This window comes from Chiloscyllium plagiosum, chromosome 34 (genome assembly GCF_004010195.1).
Source record: "Chiloscyllium plagiosum isolate BGI_BamShark_2017 chromosome 34, ASM401019v2, whole genome shotgun sequence".
NCBI lineage: Eukaryota > Metazoa > Chordata > Chondrichthyes > Orectolobiformes > Hemiscylliidae > Chiloscyllium > Chiloscyllium plagiosum.
Window position 1 is genome coordinate 20,144,108 of NC_057743.1, and position 16,596 is coordinate 20,160,703.

At 43.2% G+C, this 16,596-nt stretch overlaps 1 protein-coding gene across 3 annotated transcripts in view; it reads right to left on the bottom strand.

The window, feature by feature from the left end:
• Positions 1-16,596, bottom strand: part of ano11 (anoctamin 11) — a 47,601-nt gene that overhangs the window by 10,112 nt on the left and 20,893 nt on the right. For all 3 annotated transcript variants that reach the window (XM_043675748.1, XM_043675747.1, XM_043675749.1), the window contains exons 11-17: positions 15,584-15,727; positions 13,581-13,718; positions 10,397-10,495; positions 8,631-8,733; positions 4,346-4,457; positions 2,988-3,042; positions 2,130-2,227 (exon numbers count right to left, since the gene is read on the bottom strand). In XM_043675748.1, the coding sequence (XP_043531683.1) occupies positions 2,130-2,227; positions 2,988-3,042; positions 4,346-4,457; positions 8,631-8,733; positions 10,397-10,495; positions 13,581-13,718; positions 15,584-15,727 (749 nt within the window). The remainder of the gene's footprint in view (positions 1-2,129; positions 2,228-2,987; positions 3,043-4,345; positions 4,458-8,630; positions 8,734-10,396; positions 10,496-13,580; positions 13,719-15,583; positions 15,728-16,596) is intronic.

Genomic DNA, 16,596 nt, shown 5'->3' on the forward strand with positions numbered 1-16,596 from the left:
GGGGGGGGAGGGAAATATATCCCTGGTGGTGGGGTCCATTTGTAGGTGGCAGAAATGTCGGCGGATGATGCGATTTATGTGAAAGTTGGTGGGGTGGAAGGTGAGGACCAGGGGGTTCTGTGCTTGTTATGGTTGGAGGGGTGGGGTTCGAGGATGGAGGTGTGGGATGTGGATGAGATGCATTGGAGGGCATCTTCAACCACGTGGGAAGGGAAATTTTGCTCTTTAAAGAAGGAGCCATCTAGTGTGTTCTGTGGTGGAACTAGTTCTCCTGCGCCTGCGGTGGAGGTGGAGGAATTGGGAATATGGGATGGCATTTTTGCTGGAGGAAGGAGGGAGGAGGTGTAATCTAGGTAGCTGTGGGAGTCGAGGAGTTTGTAAAAAAATGTCGGTATTGAGTCGGTCATTGTGGATGGAGATGGAGAGTTCCAGGAAGTGGAGGGAGGTGTCAGAGATAGTCCAGGTGAATTTGAGGTCGGGCTGAAATGTGTTTGTGAAATTGATGAACCGTTTGACCGCCTCGTGCGAGCATCAAGTGGCGCTGATGCAGTCATCCATGTAGCGGAGGAAGAAGGTGGGGAGTAGTGCCAGTGTAACTCCGGGAGATGGACTGTTCTATATAACTGACGAAGAGACAGGTATAGCTGGGGCCCATGCAAGACCCAGCTATGCTTGTATTCCCAATTACTCCGCCTCCACCATATCTGCTCCCAGGAGGACCAGTTCCACCACAGAACACACCAGATGGCCTCCTTCTTTAAAGACTGAAATTTCCCCTCCCACATGGTTGAAGATGCCCTCCAACGCATCTCATCCACATCCTGCACTTCCGCCCTTGAACCCCACCCCTCCAACCGCAACAAGGACAGAACGCCCCTGGTCCTCACCTTCCACCCCACCAATCTCCTCATTAATCGTATCATCCTCCATCATTTCCGCTACCTACAAATGGACCCCACCACCAGGGATATATTTCCCTCCCCACCCCTATCCGCTTTCTGCAAAGACCGTTCCCTCCGTGACTACCTGGTCAGGTCCAAGGCCCCTAACAGCCCACCCTCCCCTCCTGGCACCTTCCCCTGCCACCGCAGGAATTGCAAAATCTGCGCCCACACCTCCTCCCTCACCTCCATCCAAGGCCCAAAAGGAGCCTTCCACATCCATCAAAGTTTCAACTGCTCATCCACCAATGTCATTTATTGTATCCGTTGCTCCCGATGCGGTCTCCTCTACATTGGGGTGACTGGACGCCTTCTCACAGAGCGCTTTATAGAACATCTCCAGGGCACCCACACCAATCAACCCCACCGCCCCGTGGATGAACATTGTAATTCTCCCTCCCATTCACGCCTGGAGGAAGAACGCCTCATCTTCTGCCTCGGGACCCTTCAAACCCAGGGCATCAACATGGACTTTACCAGTTTGCTCATTTCCCCTTCCCCCACCTTACCAAACGTCGATTCTCTTGCTCCTTGGATGCTGCCTAACCTGCTGTGCTTTTCCAGCAACACTCTCTCGACTCTGATCTTTAGCATCTGCAGACCTTACTTTCTCCTACAAACAACCCTCAGACAATCATAGCCAGATACTGGCATCCTACTGCATCCAAGGCGAAGATATGTTATTGTAGTTTATCAGCAGTCTCTATGTCTAGGCTGGACAATATTTCTTCCTCAAGATTAAAAAATTCTTCAGAACATGTCCTGACTTGTCTTGATATTAGAAGTACTGTACAGTCTCAGTGCATGTACACTTTGTTGTATAACCCTCAGAGCGGATGCAATTGTTCCATTATTTCCGTTTTTCACATCACCCAAGGATTACCCAAAGATGAAGGCAAATATCCACACGGAATACAGTACTGGGCATTAAGTACATCAATCATGAGCATTTAGATAAATTAAACATTCTTCAGTCCCCTGGTCCTTCTAAATTTCAGTTTTGTTTTAGCTGCATTTCAAGCCTTCCCTCACCTTTCCATCGACATTCTAATTTTACCTTTTTTCCATGACTAACACTACAGAGATAATTTGACTGCTTAAATGTAGGGTACAGAATCTCCCAATGCCCTATCAAGTTAGCCCTGGTTTGACACTGGCTATGATAAGGAGCTGGAAAAGTCTACTCACGGGATGGCAAACTCCTCAATATTGCCAATTATCTGTTTCCCCACCATGATTATGAAAAGTTGCTGAGCAAGTTCAATCAGACACCCTCCTGAGCCACACTGAGAGAAACAAAAAGGACACGTCAATTCACAGATATCGCAGTCACTTTTATGATGCGGTATTACAATGGACAGATAGCAGTAAGAGCGAGAGGGGTAAACAGCAGAAGTATAAATAAATATCAAGATCAAAAAACATTTGCATCTGGAAGTTTTGCTACAATTATGCTAAAGAGAGGTTTCTGGGAAAGATACAAATCTCCCTCTCAATGTTCCAGTGAAATTGTCCCCCCTCCACCCCATCAATCCACATTACACTTTGTTTTCTTCAGAATCTGAGATGCACTCATAATCCATAATTACTCTGGACTGTTCTCATCATCAAGGAATCCAATGTGCAATCAGGAATTCAGGCCTATTCTAACCACCTTTACTCTTTCAAACTATTCTCATCTCTGAAATGTAGCAGGGAAAAGATTGAAAACATGGATAGAAAGCAGAAAATGCAGTAAACATAGAAAAGATGTGTCTCTTTAATAAAGTCAAGGTACCTAAATGTGTCAAGAATGACCACATATCAGGGAGTTAAAAAGAGAACAGTCTCTTCAGTCCAGTAATTTGGAGCATTGACATGGCCCATCAACTTCATGGAATGAGAAACAGTCAAAAAAAAAAGTGGGTTAAAAAAAATTGAGAGGTCCAACAGGGGGAATGTATCACTTTCTCTATAATAATAATCCACACAGTCACTATCTCACAAAAAGGAGAGGGGGTAGCTTGTCCAAAACAAATGATCTTCTCCAGATGATCTGGTACTTACATCCTCATTTCTCATCCCAAACAGTTTTCCATAGTGTCCTGGGTAACCCACAAACCTTAGCAAAAACAAATGAGAAATTCTTAGAAACATTCCACATTTGACCTCAACTTGCATTTAAATTTGACATTTGCTGGAGAAGTGATTAAAATCCTCATCCTTTTGTTTCTAGCCAGCATAATTTTTAGCAAGTCTAGTGAACAGAACTTTGCGAAATGTAGAATATAAACAGCAGAGTTTGAAATGAGCTGTAAGGAAGGTGGGAGACTGGTCTGGGGAATATTGACATAATTGAAATAAAAAACAGAAAATGGTGGAAATATTTAGGTAAGGCAACATTAGACAGAGTTAACATTTCAGCCTTTCATCAGAAATCTGAAAAGCTAGAGCTGGAAGTCAAGCCAAGTGAAAGAGTGGAAGGTGGGAAGAGAAACTAAAAACAAAGTCGGTGATAGAAGACAGGAGAGATTAAATGATTAAATGAGCGCTAATTGTGCAAAGTCAAAAGGATGGTAAATTGTAAAGGTGCTGTGGACCCCTCATTGGGGTGTGGAATCTCCAGCTCCAATGGTACCCAGTGAGCTGTAAGGAGGCCCATCTCTGTTGAAGCGGCAGATACTCCATGCAGTAGGGATCAATCAAGCTGCTGACAAGATGCCAAGGTTGCACCCAAGGTCCTTAATTATTTAAATTGGCTGCTCACTTTGTGTCAGTCAAACCCACCCCTGGGAAACTTCTCCAGAAGTCAGAATGCATCAGGGAGCTATCTCAAAATAAATACCCCTAATTTCCCATCAGCTTGCCTTCAAACCTGCCATCCAATACCTGGAAAATCTCTCCATGTCATCTTATACATCCAAAAGCATTATATAATGTGACTTAAAATTAAAATGTTGAGAACTTAGGTGCTTTTTTTGAATTAGGAAACAAAGGTGAAAGATGACAGAAGTAGCGATTTGGTGAAAGCAAGTTTGGTTCCAAAACTACATAGGTTATATGAAGAAGTGAGGACTGGGTGAGATAAGGAATTCCACCAATTTTCAGTATGGTTTATAGTGAATCACTATGGAGTAAGACATTGTGTGATTAATATTGATTTCAATGCAGTAAGAATGAAGCAAAGACATGTAAGACAGGGTGTATGGGGTGTAGGAGGACCAAAAATGTGATCAAAGCTTCCTTACATCCTAAAGTTTTCAGACACTAACAAGTATATTCAAATCTTTATTAGGTATGTCTTTCAATTCTGGGACATTCTCACTTTGTTTGAACATAGAAGCCCTGGAAAAGAGCCGGCAATTATCTTTAACAATCTATGCCATCTCATTTTAACCCTACAATAATTTGCATCTGTATCTCACCTTCCTTTGACAAATGCCACATAGAATGGGGAGGAGTAGAAGTTAACAAACTGGAACACAAACACTTTAAAAGTGAATGCATCTTCAAACTGTGTCTGTGTGCGGTGCATCTCTGCAGAAGACAGAAAAGCAAGTAACAATAAGTAGTCTAACCACAAGAATAAACACAGGTTTTGTAAAAAATGTGTTTGTGGGGTGATGGCATCACTGACAAGGCCAGTGTTTATTGCACACCTCTATTTGACCTGGAAAAGGTCAAGCACCTTCCTTCTTGTTCTACTGCAGTTATGTGGTGAAGGTACTTTGGAATGCCCAGGATTTTGTGTCAATGAAGGAACAATGACATATCTCCAAGTTAGGATAGTGTGTGACTTGAATGAGAACTTGGTGGTCTACGATTCTGCAAGTGATAGAGTTTGCAAGTTTGAAAGATGTTGTCAAAGAAGCCTACACAACTTGTAGTGCAGACAGTGTTTACTGTACATTGGAGATGAATGGAGTGTAAATTAAGTGTTTTTTTGTTGTTTTGGATGGTGTTGCCGTTCTTAAATGTTGGAACTGCAGACATCCAGTTCAAGAGTATTTCATCATACTCTGGATGGGTGCCTTGTAAATGGTGGAAATGGCTCTCAAAAGTCAGGAAGTATCTTTCTATCGAAAACTCAACTTCTATCTGTTCTTGTAGACCCAAGTATTTATTTGCTGGTCCTCCTCAATGGGAAACCATTGATGCTACTTTCAGTGATGCTACTACCATTGAACGTCAAAGGGAGGTGACTTTTTTCCCTCCTGTCAGAGATGGTCATTGTTTGTTACTTGTGTGGCACAAATGTTACTTGTCACTCATGAATCCAAGCCTGAATATTGTCTAGGCCTTTTTGCATATGGTTATAAATTCCAGAATTTATAAAATGGCTAAGTTTTAAAATAGCGCTATTAAATGAAGATAAAACAGAATACCCTAAAATCATACTGAATTCTGCCCAGAGGAGACCCATGTAAGTTGGTTAATAAGGCATAGAGACCCAGAACAGAAATCAAGGGCCAGTTCCACCCTTCGAAACAAAAGAGAAACAAACTCATGTTTTGAGATCAGTTTCTGCAGAGGAAGACTGAATACTGTTGCTATTCAAAGGGAAAGACTGTTTTGAGGTAACCACACAGAATAGTGATAATGGATTTCCTGTTCTTTGCTGCTGGAAATTTGTTCAGTTGTGCTTCAGAGACTGAGTGATGGGAATTTTAAAAAGACAATGGAAGATTCAGTCTAGTATGGCAAGGAGAAAGGATCCAGTTCAAAAGCCAGGAGGCATTTGGAATTTTATCTACAAGGTAACATATCTGCAGAAAGTGTGGTATAATGTAAAAATGCAGCCTAAAGTTTTGGCTTACATGAATTAGTTAATCAGGAAAATACCTTTTCCATAGTCTAGTATATTAGTTGTCGACAATGTAATGTGTAATTGGTAGTAATGTGTAATTGTAGTTTGTTTGTTATTATAGAAGCCTTAAGATGTGAAATCCTATGGTGTGATAGTTTGGTCACTGGGAAATTCATATTGCTTCTTAACTGTTAACAATCCTTTGAAACAATTAAGGATGGCAGATCCAAGGTAATGCTCTCTGGGGCTCTTGGCAACAATGCCTTGGACCTGAAATGACTGGTCTCCAATGACCAGTTCAATCCTCCTCTATGCTAGGTATGGCTCTCGTCAGAAGATGGTCATTGGGAACTGGGGAACAGTTTGACTTCCCTAGGTCTCCTTGATGTCCCACTTGCCTCAATGACCTGATGCTAAATGCAGTCAATCTCAACTACTTCTAGAATTCGGATCTTTTGGCCACATTTGAACCATAGAGTCATATAGCCTGGAAATAAACCCTTCAGTCCAACTCGTCTGCACTGGCCAGATATCCTAAACTGTTCTAGTTCCATTTGCCTGCATTTGGCCCATATCCTTCTAAACCTTTCACCATTCATATACACATCCATCTGTAATTGTACCCGCCTTCACCACCTCCTCTGGCAGCTTGTTCAATACAAACATCACCCTCCGTGTGAAAACGTTGCCGCTCAGGTCCTTTTCAAATCTTTCCCTTCTCACCTTAAACCTATATAATCTAGTTTTGGACTCTCCTAGCATGGGAAAAAGACTTTTGCTATTCATCCTATCCACACCCCTCATGATTTTATAAACCTCTATAAAGTCACCCCTCAGCCTCCAACACTCCAGGGAAAATGCCCCAACCTATACAGTCTCTCCCTATAGCTTAAACTATCCAAACCTGGCAACATCCTTGTAAATCTTTTCTGAACCCTTTCAAGTTTAACAACATATATACCAGGGAGACCAGAATTGAATACACTACTCTAAAAGTGGCCTCACCAATGTCCTGAAAAGCTGCAACATGATGTCCCAACTTCTGTATCTCAGTGCACTGACCAATGAAGGCAAGCATGCCAAATGCCTTCTTCACCATCCTGTCTACCAGCATCTCCACTTTCAAGGTACTATGCATCTGCACCTCAAAATCACTTTATTCAGCAATACTCCGCAGGGTCCTACCATTAACCTACCCTGGTTTGCCTTACCAAGTGCAAGACCTCACATTTATCTAAATTAAATTCCATCTGCCCCTCCTCAGCCCCTTGGCTCATCTGATCAAGGAGCCGTTGTACTCTGAGATAACCTTCTTCACCATCCACGACACCACCAATGTTGTTGTCATCTGCAAACTTACTAATTATATCTCATATATTCAGATCCAAATCACTTATATAAATGACGAAAAGCAGTGGACCCAACACCAATCCTTGTGACACACAGCTCGTCACAGGTCTCCTGTCAGAAAAACAACCCTCTACCACCATCTCCTACCTTCAAGCCAATTTTGTATCCAATTGGCTAGTTTCTCTTGGACTCCACGTGATCTAACTTTGCTAACCAGTCTACTGTGTGGAACCTGTTGAACACCTTGAAGTCCATATGTCCAGCATCTACCACTCTGCCTTCATCAATCATTGTTGTCACGTCTTCAAACACTCAATCAAGTTTGTGAGACACGATTTCCTACATACAAAGTCATGTTGACTATCCCTAATTATTTCTTGCCTTTCCAAATGCATGTAAATCCTATCCGTCAGAATTACCTCCAATAAACTTATCCATTATTGACATCAGGCTCGCTGATCTAAAGTTCCCTGGCTTTTCCTTACCACCTTTCTTAAATAGTGGCACCACATTAGCCACCCTCCAGCCTTCTGGCATCTCACCTGTTGCTGTCAATGATATAAATACCTCAGCAAGGGGCCCGGATATCTCTTCCCTAGTTTCCCACAAAGTTCTGGGATACACCTGATCAAGTTTCAGCATTTATTTACCTTTACAAGGCTGTAATGAGGCCTGAAGCTAAGTTGTGCTGGCAGCGTATAAATCAAGCATCAGTGAGGTGGTTATTGGTCAGTAATTACCTCTTGATAGCACTGTCAACGACAACTTCTCTATCATTTTGCTGATAGTCAAGAGGAGACTGATGAGAAATTAACCAGTCAAAATGGACTTGTCCTGCTTTTTTACTGACAGAACATATAGGGGCACTTTCCCACTTTGACCAATGGATGCCAGTGTTCTAGTTGTTATGAAAAAACCTGGCTTGATGTACAGTTAGCTCTGGAGGACAAAGCTTTCAGCACGACAGCCAAGGTACTGTGTGGCCAATAGTGTTTGCTTATTGAGCTCAGTCATTTTGTGGATTCATTTGTGACATCGGCTTCTGGGACAGCAGGGATCTGAGTAGGGGGCCTAAATAGACCATCCGCTCAGCATTCTTGGTTGAAACAGTTGCAAACCTCCCTGTCCATTGCACTCACCATGCTGGGTGCCCCCACCCATGAGGACATGAAGCCTCCCCATCCATTAGTTAGTTAACTGCCGACCATTTATAACGAGATGTGGCAGGATTGCATTCCATGCACGCTAAACAGCAAAAGCCTGCAAAATGGTGACACCCTGGCATTCAAGTGCTATAATTGAATACAGTTTGTTAGTCTAATGTAGCAGATTATCTGCCTATTAAAACAAAATCTCAGCAGCAGTGGCAGTGCATGGCTGTACTATTGAGATTAAGGATCAGCCACAATCATACTGAATGGCAGAGGGAACTCGATGGGCCAAATGCTTACTCCTACTTATTACAATTCTTTGTTTTCAAAGGGGTAGAGCTTCAACATGTTTACACTAAACAGGAACTGACTCTGAATTCACTGTGCTGATAGTTTCCTTACCCCATCTGGTGAGTTTTTCTGCTAGCGAAGTGTAGACCTGGCCCATGAGCAGGATGAGAATAAGGTTCACCAAGGAGCTGCTGATATTTGCTATGTTTCCAGCCTGTCAGGGATTAATTGCAACACACTGAGTACAATTAGAACATATGTAACATAAGAACCATTGATGAGGAACAGACAGGTGAATGTAGACCCAGAGGGCTGCTGCCACCTGTGGAACTGTTCTCCTAAACTAGTTAGAAAATTCAGGGGAGGTGGGAAGAACATTGGATTTCCATGTTGTACATCAGGGGCTGTGCAGTGGATTAAGCAGCACATATTTCAGCTGCAATATTTGAAGACACCCTCACCCTGCACCAAAGAAATGCTTCCCCAGTTGCCATTGATGGGAAAATGTCAAAAGTGATATTTATTATTAGCAAGGATGATTCAGATTGCAAACCATTTTATACACATCAGGGTAGTTATATATTTCAATTAAACTTAGGTGACCACTTAAATAGATTAATCTTCAGCTAGTTCTCCACTGATCTGCATGTTTAATATTGGAGCCATGCAAAGGCAGGACTATTCTTAGTGTCCCCAGTTGCTGGCTTGTCCTTACAGCTTTCTCATTCAAGGTGGTTCATATCCTCTGTTATCCGAATCTTTCAATTTGTGAATCTCTTCATTGCCTATCTCTTACCCCATTTTTATCTGTGAAATCTCCTGTAATCCTGTTTCACTGTGAGCACTGTTCTTCTGACTTTGTGTGCATCTTCCCTCTCTTTGCCAAAGGTGGTGGTGTTCTTCAGTTGCCCCATAACATTTTGTCTTCTACTTCATATTTTAAAAAAAAACTCAAAATCCATTTCGTCAATCATCCTTCCAAATCCCTTATTTTCTACTCAGTTAGCATCATGAAAATAGTTGCTGAATGAGATATTGTTTATCTGAAGTGCTGAGCACAAACTATTGCTGCTGTTAGTGCAGCACTTTTTATTTTAAATTTCAGTGTCCCACTTGGCCATTTTCCGATTAGGTACACAAATTAGATACACAATTATGCTCTCTTTCTGATCTTCTATCAAAATGAAACTCCTCTTACACTGTCCTACCGCACACTTGCAGCATCCTTAAATGCACAGTGGTTTAATCCAATTATGTGTCTTTGCCAGAGTGTGAAAAGATTAAAACAGAATATCTTCCAACACTCTCAATATTACCCAAGTGATTCAGTCAACCTTACAGAGGTTTACAAAATTATGAGGGGCATGGATAGGGTAAATAGGCAAAGTCTTTTCCCTGGGGTCGGGGAGTCCAGAACTAGAGGGCATAGGTTTAGGGTGAGAGTTGAAAGATATAAAAGAGACCTAAGGGGCAACTTTTTCACACAGAGGGTGGTACATGTATGGAATGAACTGCCAGAGGATGTGTTGAAGGCTGGTACAATTGCAACATTTAAAAGGCATTTGGATGGGTATATGAGGTTTGGAGGGATGTGGGCTGGGTGGTGGCAGATGGGACTAGATTGGGTTGGGATATTTGGTCGGCATGGACGGGTTGGACTGAAGGATCTGTTTCCGTGCTGTACATCTCTATGACTCTGACTATAATTAGTGCTGTCAGGAGCCATGGTCACTAGGTTAAGGACAATGCAAGAAGGTAAATGATTACATCTACAGCAAAGCTTAGTGTGCATGGAAAGCTGAACATGCATACCGGCCCTGATAATGTTTGCATAGCACACAACAGTTAATGCACAGGGTTGGTTATCCTTTTCTCACCTGGGTCATTAGAATAGCGTTGCCTGTGTGGTACATCATCACACTGATAATCCCACGGTACATGATCACAGTCACCAGGAAAATCATCACTACAAACAGCTGTGCCAGGCAGAAAACATGCAAAATGGAAATAATGGTCATCAAGGGCAGAATTGAGGAAGAAGAAAGAATGGCTTGGAGGAGAGGAGGTTACATAAAATAAAGAGAATGAGACACCACACAGAAGAACAAAGGCAGGGAAGAAGTAGTATGCAAAAGTAAATGAGAAACAAGAGGGGAGAAGAGAATTGAAAAGCCGAAAAGGGAAGATTTAAACAGAGAACAGAAATAACTATTAGAATCTCAAAATTATTAAAGCAATAAATACCAGATCAATTTAAAAAGCAAATGTCAACAACACTTCCCATTAAACCAATAAGAATGAGTGACGTAACGGCAATCTCACTGAACTAGTCCAGAGATTAACGCTAATACTCTGGGGTCATGAGTCCAAATCACGCTATGAGAACTGGTGATATTTAAATTAAAATCAATAAATTCTCGAATAAAAAGCTAGTCTCAGTAATAGTGACCAGGAAGCCATTGTTGACTGTTGTGAAAAATCATCTGGGTCACTGAAGGGAAACATATCTATCAGCCTCACCCAGTCTGGCTTACATACATCTCCAGGTATATGGTAATAAGGCTGCTTCTTAACTTCCCTCAGAAAGCTGGATGATTCAAGGGCAATTAGGCATGGGCAACATTGTCAATGATACCCACAACCCATGAAAGAATAATTAAAAATCCTTTTAAATCAGCATAAACCAACATCACTCAGCATCTCTAAAAAGGCAACCCATTACCCTTCCCTTAAATCAAGAATGTTCTTTCCCAAAAGCAGAAACACAGTATGAAATCTGTCCTATGCTCAGTATAGTCTTCGACTTGACAAGCACTGAACAGGTCAGATTACTCATCTTTTGTGTAGGACCCTGTCCACTGGATATTAGAAACCATCACAATGCAACTGGCACAACGAGCAGCAAAATAGCGAATGTGGTGCTAAATAAAAAGATAACTAATTCAACTTTCAACTCAGTGCATATTTACATTTGCTCTAATTTCCATTTTCACATTCCAAGCACAGTATTGTTAGTATTTTGAGATGAAGTGTCATTTGAGGCATTTAATTCACATACTAATGCTTTGCCACTCCCAACTTTGAGTTAAGTGATGTGGCTGCCGTAGTTCAGGAAAATCCATCTCTGCTCGACCAACAATTGAAATATGTTTGGAATGACAATATGGACAGCCAGTTATTCTCTTTGCAAGTTGATTGCTTGCTCTCCTGTCCATGTTTCTGTGTAGACACTCCCAGTAACTGAAGGAGGGCTGTGGTTTGAAAGGAAAGTCATAATTCCTGGCTTTTAAACAATTGGGAGAAAGTGAAGACTGCAGATGCTGGATACCAGAGTTGAAAAATGTGATGCTGGAAAAACACAGCAGGCCAGGCAGCATCCGAGGAGCAGGAGAATCGATGTTTCGGGCATAAGCCCTTCTTCAGGAATGAGGCTGGTGTGCCAAGCGGGCTGAGATAAAGGGTAGGGGGGAGGGAATTTGGGAGACGGGCACTGGGAATACGATAGGTGGAAGGACCTGCATGTCCTTGGCGGAGTGGGAGGGGGAGTTAAAGTGTTCAGCCACGGGACGGTTGGGTTGGTTGGTGCAGGTGTCCCAGAGGTGTTCCCTGAAATGTTCCGCAAGTAGGCGGCCTGTCTCCCCAATGTAGAGGAGACCATATCGGGTGCAACGGATACAGTAAATGATGTGTGTGGAGGTGCAGGTGAATTTGTGACGGATATGGAAGGACTCATTGGGGCCTTGGAGGGAGGTGAGGGCGCAAGTTTTGCACTTCTTGCGGTTGCAGGGGAAGGTGCTGGGAGTGGAGGTTGGGTTGGTGGGGGGTGTGGACCAGACGAGGGAGTCGCGGAGGAAGTGGTCTCTCCGGAACGCTGATAGGGGTGGGGAGGGAAATATATTCCTGGTGGTGGGGTCTATTTGGAGATGGTGGAAATGACAGAGGATGATACGATGTATCCGGAGGTTGGTGGGGTGGAAGGTGAGGACCAGTGGGGTTCTGTCCTGGTGGCGATTAGAGGGGCAGGGTTCAAGGGCGGAGGTGCAGGAAGTGGATGAGATGCGGTGGAGAGCATCGTCAATCACGTCGGAGGGGAAATTGCGGTCTTTGAAGAAGGAGGCCATTTGAATTGGTCCTCCTGGGAGCAGATGCGGCGGAGGCGAAGGAATTGGGAATACAGGATGGCGTTTTTATAGGGGGCAGGGTGGGAGGAGGTGTAATCTAGGTAGCTGTGGGAGTCGGTCGGTTTGTACTAAATGTCTGTGTTGAGTCGGTCGCCCGAGATAGAAATGGAGAGGTCTAGGAAGGGGAGGGAGGAGTCTGAGACGGTCCAGGTAAATTTGAGGTCGGGGTGGAAGGTGTTAGTAAAGTAGATGAACTGTTCAACCTCCTTGTGGGAGTACGAGGTAGCCCCAATACAATTATCGATACAGCGGAGGAAAAGGTGGGGGGTGGTGCCAGTGTAGGTGCGGAAGATGGACTGTTCCACATATCCGACGAAGAGGCAGACATAGCTGGGGCCCACGTGGGTGCCCATGGCTACTCCTTTGGTTTGGAGGAAGTGGGAGGATTGGAAGGAGAAGTTGTTAAGAGTGAGGACCAGTTCAGTCAGTCGAAGGAGGGTATCAGTGAAAGGGTACTGGTTGGGTCGGTGGGAGGGGAAGAAGCGGAGGGTTTGGAGACCTTTGTGATGGGGGATGGAAGTGTATAGGGACTGGATGTCCATCGTGAAGATAAGGCTTTGGGGGCCGGGGAAGCGAAAATCATGGAGGTGGTGGAGGGCATGGGTGGTGTCCCGAATGTAGGTGGGGAGTTCTTGAACTAAGGGGGACAGGACAGTGTCAAGATATGCAGAGATGAGTTCAGTGGGGCAGGAGCAGCTGAGACAATTTAAACAATTGCCCATGAATCTGACCTGCTGCGCTTTTCCAGCAACACATTTTCAGCTCTGATCTCCAGCATCTGCAGCCCTCACTTTCGCCCATGAATCTGAGTCTGGGCCCAGGTTCTAACAGTCAGGATCACTGAAAAATCCATTCTTTCTGATAATTTTTGTCCTCTCACCATAATTATAATAACCATTGATCCTGTGATGATTCGAGACAGACGGTCTTTCTCAGGGAAATATGGCTCTTTGATTCCAGTGACTGGATTCTGTTCCATCATTGGTGCCCTCGCAGCAAACTCAGGTCTGGGACGTTCCTACAGGAAAAGGAGTTACTGTTACAGAGTGCTGACCTAAACTCTGATGTCTGGTGTCAACATCTTCTTTCCACCACTATTAATACTTAAGTGTTATTACTGCATATAAACGTTAAAAAGAATAATTCAACGACTGGTATCGGGCATTAGCAAGTGTTAACAGTTGTCGATATCTTGACAGTTGATTGCAGAACTTTTGTGAACAGAACAAAGCCGGATAGTAACTAATCAAAAGCATGCATCTGCTTTCCAATTCAGGAGGAATGTTTAACTGAACACTCTTCCCCAAACGGTATGAAGGCTAGGGCATTGAGTATTTTTAGGCAAAGATGTGTAGATTTTTGACGAACATCACAAATAAGTGAGTCAAAAGGTTATTACAGTTAGGAAAGAACCAGGTGATGTTGGGAGCATGATCACTGAAAGGTGGAGCAAGCTCAAAGTGCCAAATTTCCTATTCCTGTGCCATCGATTCGTACAAATATATGGGAGAGATAGCTCCAGCACCCATCACTCCTTTTGTACATTGAAAACATTGGCATTTGAATCACTCAAACAACAGCCTCTCATTCTCACTCAATATATCAGTACCATAGCTTCTGGACACAGTTGAGTAACTTCCTCTCCTTGCATGGCATATTACACATTGATAAATTTCATAAATCAGATCACTTTGTCCTCATTGTTTTCTTGGTATTATTGAGCAGTTTCTGCTTGGTTAGATTGGAAAGGCCCTGAGGATCTGGGGATCACGTTCATTACACTTGGAGGTTGGGTTAGCAGCTCCAGGATACAATTCTCAGAGTCAATCTGAGCCAAAGGATGTTAGCTGTTTATAGATTTTGAAAAAATAAACTATTTCCTGAGTACTATATTGTCATCCACACCTTCTGGTTATTATAATTTTATATAACTTTTAAAATTTTATTTAAATTGCTTTTATTCAGAATGATCCAAATGCCTATCCACAAGGCATTGTGCACCATCCATCTACTGGAATGGTTTAATGTCAGCTTCACATCACTCAAATCATCTTAGAACACATGAAAAGTTATTGAGAATTTATCATCAGTGAAAATGTTGAAATTTCACATTATTTGTATGTCAAGGGAAAACTAAGCTTTCAAGGATTTGATTAGATTACATTCCCTACAGTGTGAAACAGGCCCTTTGGCCCAACAAGTCCACACCAATCCTCTGAAGAGTAACCCACACAGACCCATTTCCCTCTGACTGATGCACCTGTGGGGACTGGTGGGGTGGCATGGTGGCACAGTGGTTAGCACTGCTGCCTCACAGGGCCAGAGACCCGGGTTCAATTCCTGCCTCAGGCGACTGTCTGTGTGGTGTTTGCACATTCTCCCCATGGCTGCATGGGTTTCCTCTGGGTGCTCCAGTTTCCTCCCACAATCCAAGATGTGCAGGTTAGGTGAATTTGCCATGCTAAATTGCCCATAGTGTTAGGTGAAGGGGTAAATGTAGGGGAATGGGTCTAGGTGGGTTGCTCTTCAGAGGGTCAGTGTGGACTTGTTGGGCTGAAGGGCCTGTTTCCACATTGTAAGTAATCTAATCTAATCTAACACGATGGGCAATTTAGCATGGCCAATTCACCTGCACATCTTTGGATTGTGGGAGGAAACCAGAGCACCCGAGGAAACCCACGCAGACACGGGGAGAATGTGCAAACTCCACACAGACAGTCACCCAAGGCTGGAATTGAACCTGGGACCTTGGTACTGTGAGGTAGCAGTGCTAACCACTGAGCCACCGTGCCGCCCCCAAGGATCTTGACTTAAACCACGCAGGACTGGACTGAACTTAGAGTTTGAATCAATTGGCACATTTTTCTTTACTTCCAGTCTCACCTCCTCTTCCTCAAAGTTTATGGAATCCCAGTGATGTGCCAGAGTGGCATTCTTCCGTTTCCAGTACTCCAAGAAGGTCACTGCCCAGAAAGACATGAAGATGCTGAAGAAGACTGTGCCAGGATGGTCAAAGAGGTAACCCAGCTGCAGAGAGTAGCAGTAACGAGAAAACAAAGTACAAATAAGAGACTATTTAAGAAATGTATATTATGAATTATGTTCTATTAATATAGCAATTGTAACTATCAGGAAAGATTGAACATGATGGGTCTCCTATCCCTATAAAAAGAAAAAAATGACAGATCAACTAATATCTTTGACATTACAGATGGGCTGGATAGGGTAGATATTTGAGGGAGTCAAGGGGGCACAAAGATCAGACAGTCACTAATTTAATCCATAAGAAATGTAGGGAAATGTCTTTACTCAGAGAGTCATTAGAATATGGAACTCACCATGAGAAGCAGCAGCTGAGATAAATAACATACATACATTTAAGGGGGAGCCAGAGATGTACATGACATAGAAAGGAAGGGAAGTGTGTGTTGGCAGGGTGGAATGAGGCTTATGTGAAGTATAAACACCAGTAAAGATAACCAGACTGAATGGTCTGATTTTATACAGTAATTTCTCTGTAATAACTTACAATGGATTCATAACCGGTATTGATGAAACAAGGGAACTTTGAAGAGTGAATGACACACGTCCTTCATTTTAACCTTTATTCTCTCTGGTATGCATGATGTGGAGGTGCCGATGTTGGAGTGGGGTGGACAAAGTGAAGGGACTGTGCTCTGAAAGTTTGAGAGATTTCAGATAAGCCTGTTGGACTATAACCTGATGATGTGTGACTTCTGACTTTGTCTCCCTGGTATGGAGTGAGAGAGAGAGAGAGAGAGAGACAACTCCAATGTTAGGCAACAGCTGGCACATCCACCTAAATAGTCTTTGGACAGGGATCCAGAAATAGCTCCACAGAGACTGGTACCCCACCATCGAGTCATCCTTTATTT